Source organism: Thamnophis sirtalis, unplaced genomic scaffold (genome assembly GCF_051295495.1).
Source record: "Thamnophis sirtalis isolate CommonGarterSnake01/CBP01778 unplaced genomic scaffold, rThaSir2_p1.2 scaffold_1, whole genome shotgun sequence".
NCBI classification, from domain to species: Eukaryota; Metazoa; Chordata; class Lepidosauria; order Squamata; family Natricidae; genus Thamnophis; species Thamnophis sirtalis.
In genome coordinates this window covers 69,802,852-69,815,323 of record NW_028261381.1, presented here as the reverse complement: position 1 = coordinate 69,815,323, position 12,472 = coordinate 69,802,852, and the positions used below count along the sequence as shown (strand labels likewise).

The 12,472-nt window shown below is 39.6% G+C and overlaps 1 protein-coding gene across 2 annotated transcripts; it reads left to right on the top strand.

Annotated features, from left to right (window-relative positions):
* The first annotated feature begins 673 nt into the window (after positions 1-673).
* Positions 674-12,208, top strand: LOC148049533 (veficolin-1-like). 2 transcript variants are annotated; one of them, XM_087715547.1, is made up of 8 exons: positions 674-2,032; positions 2,714-2,851; positions 4,416-4,478; positions 5,094-5,126; positions 5,763-5,896; positions 6,789-6,918; positions 7,739-7,873; positions 10,773-12,208. In XM_087715547.1, exons 1-8 carry the CDS (start codon positions 1,933-1,935, stop codon positions 11,021-11,023), a joined length of 984 nt encoding a protein of 327 aa, XP_087571673.1. In that variant the 5' UTR covers positions 674-1,932; the 3' UTR covers positions 11,024-12,208. The 2 variants fall into 2 exon arrangements, with proteins under 2 accessions (XP_087571673.1, XP_087571680.1); XM_087715554.1 differs by lacking the exons at positions 674-2,032; positions 2,714-2,851 and adding an exon at positions 3,101-3,354.
* Positions 12,209-12,472: the final 264 nt, after the last annotated feature.

The following is a 12,472-nucleotide window of genomic DNA, read 5'->3' as shown; positions in this document are numbered from 1 at the left end:
CCCTTTTAAACCCCGCAGCTGGTTTTTAACCTTTGTAAAATCTAAAGACACAATTGCACCCTCAAATCCTCATATAACTGTTCACAAGAGGCAAGCAGCCAGGCAGCATGTAGGGGTTAAGCCTTGTTCAGGCAGGCCTGGGACATGCCTGGGCATGTCATACACACACACACACCCCTTGTGATTCTGGGCATGCGCAAGAGGCATGCCAAGAACATGGCTGGGCATGTCATACCCCCTGTGATTCTGGGCATGTGCAAGGCTCAAGGACTTGTCATTACAAGAGCTGGGTAGTTTGTGTAGGTAGTCCTTAATTCCAGCAGTCTCTTGAAGAATTAGTCTAGAGTTAAGCTAATCATGTACCCAGAGGCTTATCTGAAAAAATAGGGCTAGGGCTAGGCTCTTGTGCCACCCCTTATCTGTTAGTGCTATTCATGCTTATCATGATGGGCTTAGGCCATTACAACATATACGGTTAGGGTTATGATCTTTTGAATCCTGCACCACGTGGGGTCAATTATGTACATCATATCTGGGGAGGAGGGCTATGCACATCATATCCGGAGGGTTCGGGGCTGAGCACATCACTTCCATTTAGAGGCATGATCTGGTGACATAATCAGCACGTGGGTTCGTTTACTTTGATGATGTTATTGATCAAAAGTACTAATAATTTTCATTAAAAAAGATATACACTATATCTACTGATACACTCCCATGGTGGATTGAATATTGTTAACAATTGGTGTTATTAGTAATAATTCACATTTGAAATATTGATGTTATGGTGGAATAATGAGTGATTTTTAAAATATTGAATGACAACACTTATTAAGGGATAACGAACACAGGGTATGAAGAAATGTTATTTATGCTTAAATGAATCTGTTGGAAGAAATGTCCTTCTGGTTTTGGCTCCAAGTGGGGGGGAAAGATACTCAAGACATGGAGGCTGCTTGGAAAGATGATTTAATGGTGGGCAGGACCACATGGCTTAAGTCCTGAACAGAAAAGGTGATCACATGCTTCCAGATGTTGGGTGAAGAAGAGAGGAAGAAGGGGCTTGCTGGGTTTTTTATCATCTGTTCGGCCCCACCTCTCTGTTTCCTGTCCTGTGTATTCTGATTGGTTGTCAGACTCCCATGGAGCCATGCAGGGGTAACACTCTAGACTGTATTTTGAGTCCCAAGTTTGATTGAGTTTCCAGATGCCATGTGGTGAGTTTCTGTAAAAAGCTGATACTACCTTTATTATGTAAAGTACACTAGCTCAGGCTTTAATGGCTCATTGGCTGCAGGGAGTTACTCTGCCTTTAAAAACATGTTTCTCCCTTTTCACATCCAGGGAAATATAATATTCCACCTTTTCAATATTTCGTAGGCTATTTCATTTTTCTAGGAGAGGATTGGGTGCTAACTTCCTACAAATCAAAGTGTAATTGTAAAAGGAATATGAAATGAGACTAGTATTGTTTGATGTTGGAAGATTAGAATTTCACATACTATTTGTATCACTATTGTTAATGTTGTATAAAAAAGATTTGACCCAATCAATGTACTGTCCATAAACATGTATGTTTATATTGGAAAAAATAAAAAACTTTTTTTAAAAAAGATTCAGATTGTTCCATAGAAAATGCTCAAGGAAGGACAAAGGGTGGAGAAAGTAATGCAATGCAGCAATTTCTATTATTTCTAGAGCTCACTCCCTCATGTGCAAATATCCTGAATTGTGCCACGATTTGTGAAAGCAGATTTTGCAAGAGAAGACTTTCAACATAACTTTCTCCTTTACTTTTGGAAGGAAATTCGATTATTGCCTCATTTGTCTGTTTATAGGCATTGCTATAAATACAAGAATACCTAAAGCCCCAGCCCAGCTCAAAGACATATTTAAAGGATAGGAGACTACTGGTACGTTCCCTGAGGCAAGATGACAATTTGGATTGGTTTTTGCTTCCTATTCCTGATTGCTTTATCTGCAGAGAGGGGATTATCCACACAGGAGGAGACAGAAACCAGCTGTTGTACACGTGAGTCTCAATTGGTTCTTTCTTGGGTGAGCCAGTTAATTAAGATAGATTGCTCTAGAGAGCTTCCATCTTCTCTCACATTTCACCTTCCGGCCCCTGGGACTTCCCCTCCTTTTGGGGAAGGTGCTTTTTGGCACCTTTGCCACACCTCCAGGCTATGGTTAATTTTGTTATTTTTCCTCATTATGAAACCCAATCACAACAATGTGGGGAAGGCATTGTCCAGTAGTCATTTTCTGCTTGGTTATTGGCCAGAGGGAGGAATGGATGTTCAAGGAGCAAAGTTGTCAGACCCACAGAAAGAACTTTAGTGAAATTACAGCAGTTCTAGAAGAAGGATTTGATGGATAAGGAAAGAAATAGACCAGTGGAGTTTGTCTTTCGCCAAAAAGTGTGTAAGTTAATCAACTAGAATATTTGAAATATTGTTCCTCTGCCCCTCTCACCCTTCCTCTTGTAGTTAAAAAAAATGCAAGTTTTTAAAGCTTGTGAAGACTCAGTAAAAAATAAGAGTGAACTTGTCCAGAATTCTCCATGATAGAGATGCAATCTCATCTGCTTTATCATCCTGGTTTTCTAGCATCCAAGCTAGGGCCACTGTGTGACTTGTCAGACTCTGATGAAAACCTTCTTGCTTCTGTCTAGTTTCTCACTCTGTTTATGCTCTTTCTTCTATTCCAGAGCTGAAGAGCTTAGCACAATGTGGGGGTGACAAGATTGTTCTCCAGGGCCAGGCAGGGATACCTGGAATTCCAGGTGTGCCAGGAACAAATGGACTTCCTGGAGCCAAGGGTGAGCCAGGACCTCAGGGCCCTCCAGGTAAGTTGATGTTTGCTTCTGTTGACAATTGGTGTCAAGTAGATCTAGCAGCTTATTTGCTCTGTTACTAGGAATCTCATAGCCTGGATTGTCTAGAAGAAAAGATGTTGGAGAAAGCATCACCAAGGTTACTTGGCAGAGGGATGAAAACCATGCCCTGCCCCTAAAATTCCATCCAGGAAGGGAGGGTGCTGTACTAGCAAAGTTGCACTTCAGGTCAGGAAGAGGATTTTTAAAATGCTGATGATTGTACTGTTGGAAGAGATGTCCTTCTGGGTTCAGTTCCAAGTGGGGGAAAAGACACAGGAGACATAGAGGCTGCTTGGAAATATGGTTTAATGGTGGACAGGACCACATGGCTTGAGTCCTGAACAGAAAAGGGGGATCACATGCTTCAATGTTGGGTGAAAAAGAAGAAAGTGAAAACGAAGAAGAAAGAAGGGCTGAAAGTTCCTCGCTTTATACTCTCTGTTCGGCCCCACCTCTCTGTTTCCTGTTCCTGTGTAAGAAATGTATTCTTATTAGTTGTTAGACTCCCATGGGGCAATGCAGGGGCAACTTTCTAGGCTGTGTTTTGAATCCCAAGTTTGATTGAGTTCCCAGATGCCATGTGGTGAGTTTCTGTAGAAAGCTAATCCTACTTTTATTATGTAGAGTAGACTAGCTCAGGCTTTAATGGCTCATTTACAAAGGAGGGTGCGCAGGAAGCTGCAGGGAGCTACTTTGTCTTTAAAAACATGTTTCCCCCGTTTCACATCCAGGGAAATATAATATTCCGCCTTTTCAATATTTACTACGATATTTCATTTTTCTAGGAGAGGGGGGTTGCTAACTTCCTACAGTACATTAGTAGCAGTTGGGAATGCCTCTGTAGTTGGAACTTCTAGTTCTTTTTCAGGGAGGATGGAATGTATCATTTTGTTAAAAGAACTATTCTTCTGCCCACCAGTTTTCTTCCCTTCCAAGGATCATTCAGTTCTTTCCTAGCAAGGTGTTATGGTCTTCACAGTGTTTGAGAAAGATGAGGAAAACCTGAAAAACAATGCAAGTTCAGAATAGTTATTCATTCTTCCATTATGTGGAAAGTGTATAGCAGTGGTGGGTTGCAGGTAGTACGCCCCGGTACGAGCATACTGGAGCCTGTCCAGAGCACCGGTACCGTTCTGGTACAGTGCTCTGGAGGGCCCAGTTCCTTACTGGTCTTTTAAGTCTTTGGCGCTTCCAGCACATGCACGGTGCGTACAGCGCCTGCACGGCGCTCTGCTGAGCAGCTCAAGCATTGAGGAGGCTTGCGGAGGGGCTAAATGCAGGCATGTGCTGCACGCATGTGCGGGTCCATATGAACACCACCAGGCCCATTCCAACTGTACCAGTTGAACAGGAACTGGAACCCACCACTAGTGTATAGGTAGCTCTCCTGTTTATCAAAGGGTTGCTGCCCCCTTTTTACAAACTGAGAAATAAAAGCCTCTGTGATGATCTTGCTTGTTACCAAGACGAGATTTGGAAAGCTCTTGGTATATTCCAGGTGTTCTTTTAAGGAGCATTGTTCTGTTCTCCTTAGGTGAAAAGGGCTCTGCTGGGATACCTGGAAAAGCTGGACCAAAGGGAGACAAAGGAGACAAAGGTAAGGTATCTCCAGAGATCCGTTTTTTAAATAAGGGAGATATATGGAAATCCCCTTGGCCTATAAAAAAATATTTTTACTCAAGCTTCTACTTTGGTGATCACTCTGCAAGATAAGTTCTTTGCAGGTGTATTCTCTACCTGCCTCTTCCTTAAGTGAGTTTTGCCCCCATTTTACGACCTTTCCTGCCATACTTGTTAAGTGAATTGCTGCAGTTGTTATAGATTAGTAACATTATTCTTAAGTAAATCTGCCTTACCCAGTGGCTTTGATTGTCAAAAAGTTTACTCTGGTTCTCGTTTTTGTTTGACAAATTCTAATAAATAAATGAAATAAATAAAGTTGCCAAGGTGATGACAAGACTCTAGGACACTGCAACCATTATAAGTATGACCCAGTTGCCAAGCTTCTGGATGTTGATCATGTGAATACAGAGATGCTGCAACAGTCGTCATAAGTCATAAATCACTTTTTTCAATGCCCTTGTAACTCTGAATGGTCATTAAATGAATGATTGTAAGGAGAGGAGAAACTGTGAAATCTTCATATTTCTTTTTACTTCGAGCCCTGAGTCTGTTCAGCTCAAAAGCAGATATTTTTTTTCTCTTTCCACAGGGGAACCCTGCCGCTTAGAAGGCTGTCAGGAAGGTATGTTAAAGCATTCTCCCCTTGCTTATTCAGTCCTTTCAAACTTCCCCAGATAATTGGCACAAATGCCATCAGCTTGATTTTCGTTTTGATCTCCCCTTGTTTGACCTTTATCACTCAGGATAATAAATGGAAAACTGCCTGAATTGGCTAGAACTGTTTGGAATAGTACAAATACTCTGATTACAGTTTAAGGATTTTTGTAATGCATTTCATCTGCAGATATCAGCTTTCCCCAACTTGAGTCTTCTAAGAATGTTAGACTCTATCTCCCATAATCCCCTCCCCGATAATTAATGGCTCTAATTTGGAGAACCTGATACATATTCAAATACTCTATGTCTTATTCAGGTCTTGAAGGATCTTACATGCTGTAAGCTTCCCAGAATCATTGGATATGAGATGAATTGCATATACATTTGATAAATAAATAAATAAATATTGTCTTTATTTTTTTAAATGTTATTGCACACCAACATGTATCCATTCTCCTAACAATAGGCATTATGGTGATTTCACTGGAGAAATTCTTGCATAGAAACCTGTAATTGTCCCACCACATATATTTTCAGAACAGAGAGAATCTGAACTGATCCACATATTCTCTCCCCCCCCCTCACCCCATTGTTCTCTCAGGAGGAAGAGCCAGAAATTGCAAGGAGCTCCATGAACAAGGAGAGACGCTCACTGGCTGGTACACCATCTATCCAATCACAGGGAAAGCAATGGTGGTTTTCTGTGACATGGAAATAGATGGAGGGGGCTGGTTGGTAAGTAGAGATGTTTGCGTATAATGAAAGGAAGAAAACTTTTTTTAATTCATTAGTAATATTCAAAGGCTAACCCAACTTTTTCCAACCAGGCTCCCTCCAGATCTGTTGGGGTGACAGTATATAGGATTCCCAGCTATTTGTCCTGCTGGCTGAGAATTTCAAGAGTTGCCGTCCAGCATACCTGGAGGGGGCCAGGTTAGAGAACCTATGTACACAACACAGAATACAGAATCACAGAGTTGGAAGGGACCTTGGAGGGCTTCTAATCCAACCACCTGCTCAAGCAAGAGGTCCTATGCCATTCCAGACAAAAGGTCCTCCAGTCTCTTCTTAAAAACCTCCAGTGATGGAGCACCCACAACTTCTGAAAGCAAGCTGTTCCACTGATTAATTGTTCTCACTGACAGGAAATTTCTCCTTAGTTCTAGGTGGGATCTGCCTTTGAAAAGGTTCCATCTGTTACTTCTTGTCTTGCTCTCAGGGGTTTTTGAGGAAATTATAGAAATCTCCCTTCTACCTGCCTGAAGCAGAATTCAGGAGACCTTGTGTTGCCCCTTCCTCAACATCCATCCCTTCAAGCTCTGCAAAGAAGAGAAAGCAATCTTTATTCTTGAGAAAAATAGGCAATCCTATGCCACCTCAGATGTTCTTGATTCCTTTCTTTTGGTCCAGGTGTGAGAGAAGGCAACGGTGGCCCCTATCATACTGCATTTTTAAGTATACACAACATGGGTAGTAGTGCTTCCAAACAACTTTTTAATTACGCAGTCACCTTCCCACAATGCTTTACTTTTAAAGCAGTAGCCTAATAAGAACTTACTAAGCCAGTAAGAGGGACTCTAGTGTAAATGGTATAACATTAAGAAACCAGATTGTCTCTCTCAACCAGGTCTTCCAGAAGCGTCAGGATGGCTCTGTCAATTTCTACCGTAACTGGGAATCATACAAAAAAGGATTTGGGAGGCAAGGAACAGAATTCTGGTTGGGCAATGATAAGATCCATCTTCTCACCAGCTCTGGTAAGCCCAAAATCTTCTCTTCTACTTGAGGCTCAGTTTGATAAATTAAATACCATTATACAGATAACGCTCATTATTATCAGAATTAATTTACAAGGAAAGATGAATATCAGTCCTTTCAGATTCTGTCTCTAATATTACCAAAGACTCTTTTCATCACAGGGACACATATATGCATTAAAAAAGACTCTGATCTGTTCCTGTCAGTACTTAAGACTTAACTTCCATTTCCTTCCATAAAGATTAATGGTACATTCAAAATTCATAAAAGAAATCTGAGGGAAATAAATATATATATATACATATACATACATATACATACATATACACATCCACATATACATTACATGCACACAAACACATATGTATGCATGGGACTAATATACATTCACATATGGAATCAGGACACGCCTGCAGCAATCTGTATCCCTCTTTGCTGCCTTACTTACCATATGTAAGTAGATAGTTATAAAAATATTGACTTGATGAAAACAAAGGAAAAAGTGGCTATGCATGGGTCACTTTCTGACTAATTGTGCAAAATGATCAGACAAAGTTTGTGACTTCGTGGCAGTGGTTTAATTTTCCTGGGCCACCTCTGGTGCTCCTGTAATTCTGTTCCTCCATGTTGTCATTGCTTTTGCACTGTGAATCGTGTCCACTGAAAAGCAATGATAACTAAGCTTTTATGAATCATGGTAGTCCTGGGGTTATGTCCTTGTGGAATGAAAGTCTATTACAACTATCAATACGCTTCCCTTCAAGGATTTCTGCACCTCTAGTATGCATTCTCTAATAACATCTACCCTTTGGTGTTTAGGAACACAGCAATTGAGAATTGATGTGCAAGATTTCAATGGTTCCACAACCTTTGCAACATATTCCAGTTTCAGAATCGAAAATGAAAGTGAAAATTATACGCTAAGTGTGGGCTCCTATTTGGATGGCAACATGGGTGAGTAATAGAGAGACCGCTTCTTCATCTGAGTACCTTCATGTAGATCATAAAACGCAGTTAACTTAAGAGAGTTAAAAAACTGTCATACCGCAGTTGATTTTCTGCCAAGCCTCACAAGCCTCAAGGCACCATATGAATATAAAAATCATTTATTATGAATAATTATGAGAGAGAAGGTAGGTAGGTAGATGTTTCTAGGTGTATTTATCCATGTGCTGGAGAAGGAAATCACTGACATTCTGCAGCACCTAAGACTTTGTTTCTGCTGGCACAGCACTTGATCAATCTAATTCTCATAATCAGTTAAAGAGTTTTCCAAAAGGAAAAAAAAAAGTTTTTGCACTCTGCAAACCTCCCAAAAATGGCCCATTTTTTGCTTTAAAAAAAGGCATGAATAGCCTTGGGAGGCTTGCAGAGAGCTCCTGGGGATAGGGGCGGCAAAAACAAGCAAAAAACGATCCGTTTTTCACGAAAACGGTCCCATTTTTTGTCAAAAAAATTGCATGCATTGCCTTATGGAGGCTTATAGAGTGTTGCTGGGGGCTGGGGGAGCAAATTGCTCATCTCCGCCCTCCGCATCCCCCAGGAGCTCTCTGAAAGTCTCCTAAAGACTATGCATGGCCATTTTGGTGAAGGGGGCAGGGCTTCGGGAGGCGAAAAATGCTGTATTCAGTGTATTATAAGATGCACCCAGCTTTTCAGCCTCTTTTTTGAGGAAAAAAGGTGCGTCTTATACTCCGATAAATACAATATTTCTGTGCTCACATGAAGCTATCAGAATATGTACACATAGTCTTCATTTAGCAATCATAATTGGGACCAGCAATTCTGTTGTTAAGCAAGCCAGTCACTAAGTGAAACTATAACTGTGCTTGTGATCTTACTTCAGCTTTCCTTTGTTTTAGAAGACCTGCAAAATCATAAATATGGGCATTGGTCACAAAGTTACTTTTTATTGTAACTGTGAATGATCGCTTTCTGAAAGAATTTCTACATGAAGACTAATTGTATTCCCTGTGTATTGCTGCCCTGACCTTTTATGAGCTGCAGTGGCACAGTGGTTAGAATGCATTATTACAGGCTAATTCTCCTGACTGCCGGCTGCCAGGATTTCGATGGTTCAATTCTAACGGGCTCAAGGTTGACTCAGCCTTCCATTCTTCTGAGGTCGGTAAAATGAGGACCCAGATTGTTGAGGGCAATATGATGACTCTGTAAACCTTGGAGAGGGCTGTAAAGAGCTGTGAAGCAGTCTATAAGTCTAAATACTACTGCTGTGACAGAAGATGCTCCAAATCACGGGTGTCAAACTTGCAGTGTCAGATTGCCATCACGTGACATTTCATGATGTTTTTGCCCTTTGCAGAGTTGTGGTGGGTGTGGCCTGAATGTGATGCATCTGTCCCACCAGTTTTATACCCTTGCTCCAAATGAACAATTCCTTCCTTACTGTTTAAGTTGGCCTAAAGAACTAACCAATTTTATGCTATTGAACCCATTTTGTTTCCTGGCAACCACATGGACCAGTCCCTGAAATTTTCTTGGAAAGATTTCACAAGTGGCTTGCCTGTAGCTGCTTTCTGGGGTGATGGGGTGGGAGAGAGAGGGAGAGGAGAAAAGAGGGAGAGAGAGAGAGAGACAGAGAGAGAGAGACTGGCCCAAGGTCACCCAGCTGGTTTTATACCTAAGATATGAGTAGGACTCAGCTTTTTGATTTCCAGCCTAGTGACAGAAGCTCCATACAGGACTGGCTATCAGGCCTGAAGCAGAAATCCTTTGTTCTCTGTTAAAATATTCATCCATTCATACATGCATATCTATGAAAGAAGCTAAATTTGTTTTGTTGCACTTTGCCACCAGGAAGAAAAAGGTCTGAATTTGGCCATAGGGTTGCTTTTCTATTATTTTGTGTTGTTTTATTTCATACTGTGTTTTTTAAATGACTCTCTGTTAACTGTACCATGTGTGGTATAATTTGATTCTTTTTAATTTTTTTATTTTTAATCATGAATGAATAAGTAAGCTCCAGAATTGCATCTAGAGTTTTAAACAATATATATATATATATATATATATATATATATATATATATATATATATATATATATATATATATATATATATATATATATATATATATATATATATATATATATATATATATATGTTATATTTATGCTGATAAATAAATAAAGGGAGACTTTATTTATCAGCATAAATATAACAAATGTAACAAAAAAAGGCAACAGTAAAAAATATTGGGTTTCTGTCTGGATGGTCTCTTGTGACGAGCCTAATGACAGAGAGTGGAAGTGTGACCTTCCTCCCATACTTGGGCATACCAGGGGTTGTGACTTTAAGTATATGTATGTATGTATGTGTATGTATGTATGTATATATATATATATATATATATATATATATATATATATATATATATATATATATATATATATATATATATATATATATATATATATATATATATATATATATATATATATATATATATATATATCATAATAATTTACGTAACTCTCATGTGTGTGGTGACCTTATTAGATTGTTCTATGTCGGTTGGTTTTTAGTTAGTATATTATGAAGTCTAGCTATGTTTGTTAAACCATGGTTTTTAGCTTGGCATGTGGCATGATTTGACAATTAGGATTTATTTAATAAACCATGGTTAAGCAAACAATGGTATAAGAAATTCCTACCTGGTAATATGATAAACTGAGTTGGGAATTTCTGCATATAAGTTATGCATTCTATTATGTTTGATTTCCTGCTGAATTCTTCCTAGCAGAGAATATGTATTTTTCACTGTTGTAGCACTCTGAATGAAAGCAACAATACTGTAAATCATTGACTTTTTCCTCTGATTATCTTCACTCAGGAGATTCTTTCTCAGGACATAATAGCCTGGCATTCTCTACAAAAGACAAAGACAATGATACCCATAAAACTGGAAGTTGTGCTGCAGTTTACAAGGGAGGTTGGTGGTATAGTGCCTGCCACTCTTCCAACCTGAATGGCCTGTATCACAAAGGGGAACATAGCTCTTATGCTGATGGCATCAACTGGGCTGCTGGGAAGGGGCACCATTATTCTTACAAATATGTGGACATGAAAATTAGACCTCAATAGATGAAATATCAGTATATTCCGAATTGTTCAACTCTGACTAATGGCTATCCAAACAACTGCATATGTAATTAAGAATACAAATAAATTTGGGGCGGGGGTGGTTGCCATTGTTTGGAAATTAAAGGTATCTGAAAGGAAAAGGTTTGTTTGAGGATGGAGGATACCCAGCTGTCTCTTGCATGAGAATTTAGCATCTTCAATTTGGGATGTTATCCACCATTATCTTATGGAAGGTCACTAGCCTAATAAATTTTGATTGAACATCTAGAATTCTCACACTTTTAAATGCAAAGCACTTATTCTGATTGCTGTATCATCCCTGTATGTATTGGGTATTCCAGAAAGACCTTAAAACATTGATATAACCTTTCAATTATATGAAATGTTTAGTACTCTTACAGTCTTCCCATTGCTGAAGTTGTGGGATGAGGCTGCCTCATATCACCATAAAACTGAGAACCAAAGAATACATGGGCATTATTAATCTACTAGAACTGATGAACTGATTGTGTGAGGCTTTGCAACCTGAGGATGTCACTTTGAACTAATTGGAAAGAAGGGAAAATATTGCATGGAAGGAAATGAACCTGGACAGAGTTTCTCCAAACATATATATCACCCAAGAGAGATGCATTTTAATGGAAACAATTAAACCAATAATCTGTGAACTTTTGGAAGGTTTTATTTTTCTGCATTGCATCTTGGAAAGAGGAACACTAAAGGAAATATCCATAATTCTTCAAAATATGTAAAATACATGGATCTTACTCTACTAAAAAGTATCAGCCTGATTCTCACAGTCTGAAAATAGTGAACAGATTTTCCCCCTTTACTGCTCTATCCCCAGATAATTTTATGGACTCCACAGAAGCACACCAGTGAACCACGACAGGATCCTAGTGCAATTATTAGTACCTTCACCTCAACATTGCTTTGCATGGTTCAGGGAGGGGAGGGAGACTTTAAGAGGATGTTGAAGACAAATTCCCAGCAGTTCTAGCCCTGTGACCAATTCAAACACGAGTTGATACGAGTTCAGATTCCCTGCCATTTGCACTATATTTTATTAAGGCACATCTACACATTGATATCAAAGTAATGGGAAGGGGAGTAATTCATTTGTGAACCTAGAATGTACATCTTATTACATCATTTGAAAATAAATGGCTACTGAGAAATCCCTAATGTTTGAATTCTGCTGTTTCTTTGCTATAGTAGGTAGGAATGTTGTGAAATCCTAACATTCATGTTTGGATCCCCTCATGGCACGGGTAATCAGGACCCTGGTCTCAGGCTGTTGTCGCTAAATGCCAGGTCTGTTGTTCACAAGGCTCCCCTCGTCCGGGACTTAATTTTAGACGAGAGGGCAGACCTGGCATGTATTACTGAAACCTGGCTGGGCCCGGAGGGAGGAGTCCCCCTCGTAGAGATGTGCCCAGACGGATTTCA

What these genes read in the sequence shown, in the direction of transcription:
- LOC148049533 (XM_087715547.1), top strand. Translation starts at nt 1,933, where the DNA reads ATGACAATTTGGATTGGTTTTTGCTTCCTATTCCTGATTGCTTTATCT. An exon ending in AGGACCTCAGGGCCCTCCAG is followed by an intron (nt 2,852 to 4,415) that starts GTAAGTTGATGT and finishes TGTTCTCCTTAG; the next exon opens with GTGAAAAGGGCTCTGCTGGG. An exon ending in CCATCTTCTCACCAGCTCTG is followed by an intron (nt 6,919 to 7,738) that starts GTAAGCCCAAAA and finishes TTTGGTGTTTAG; the next exon opens with GAACACAGCAATTGAGAATT.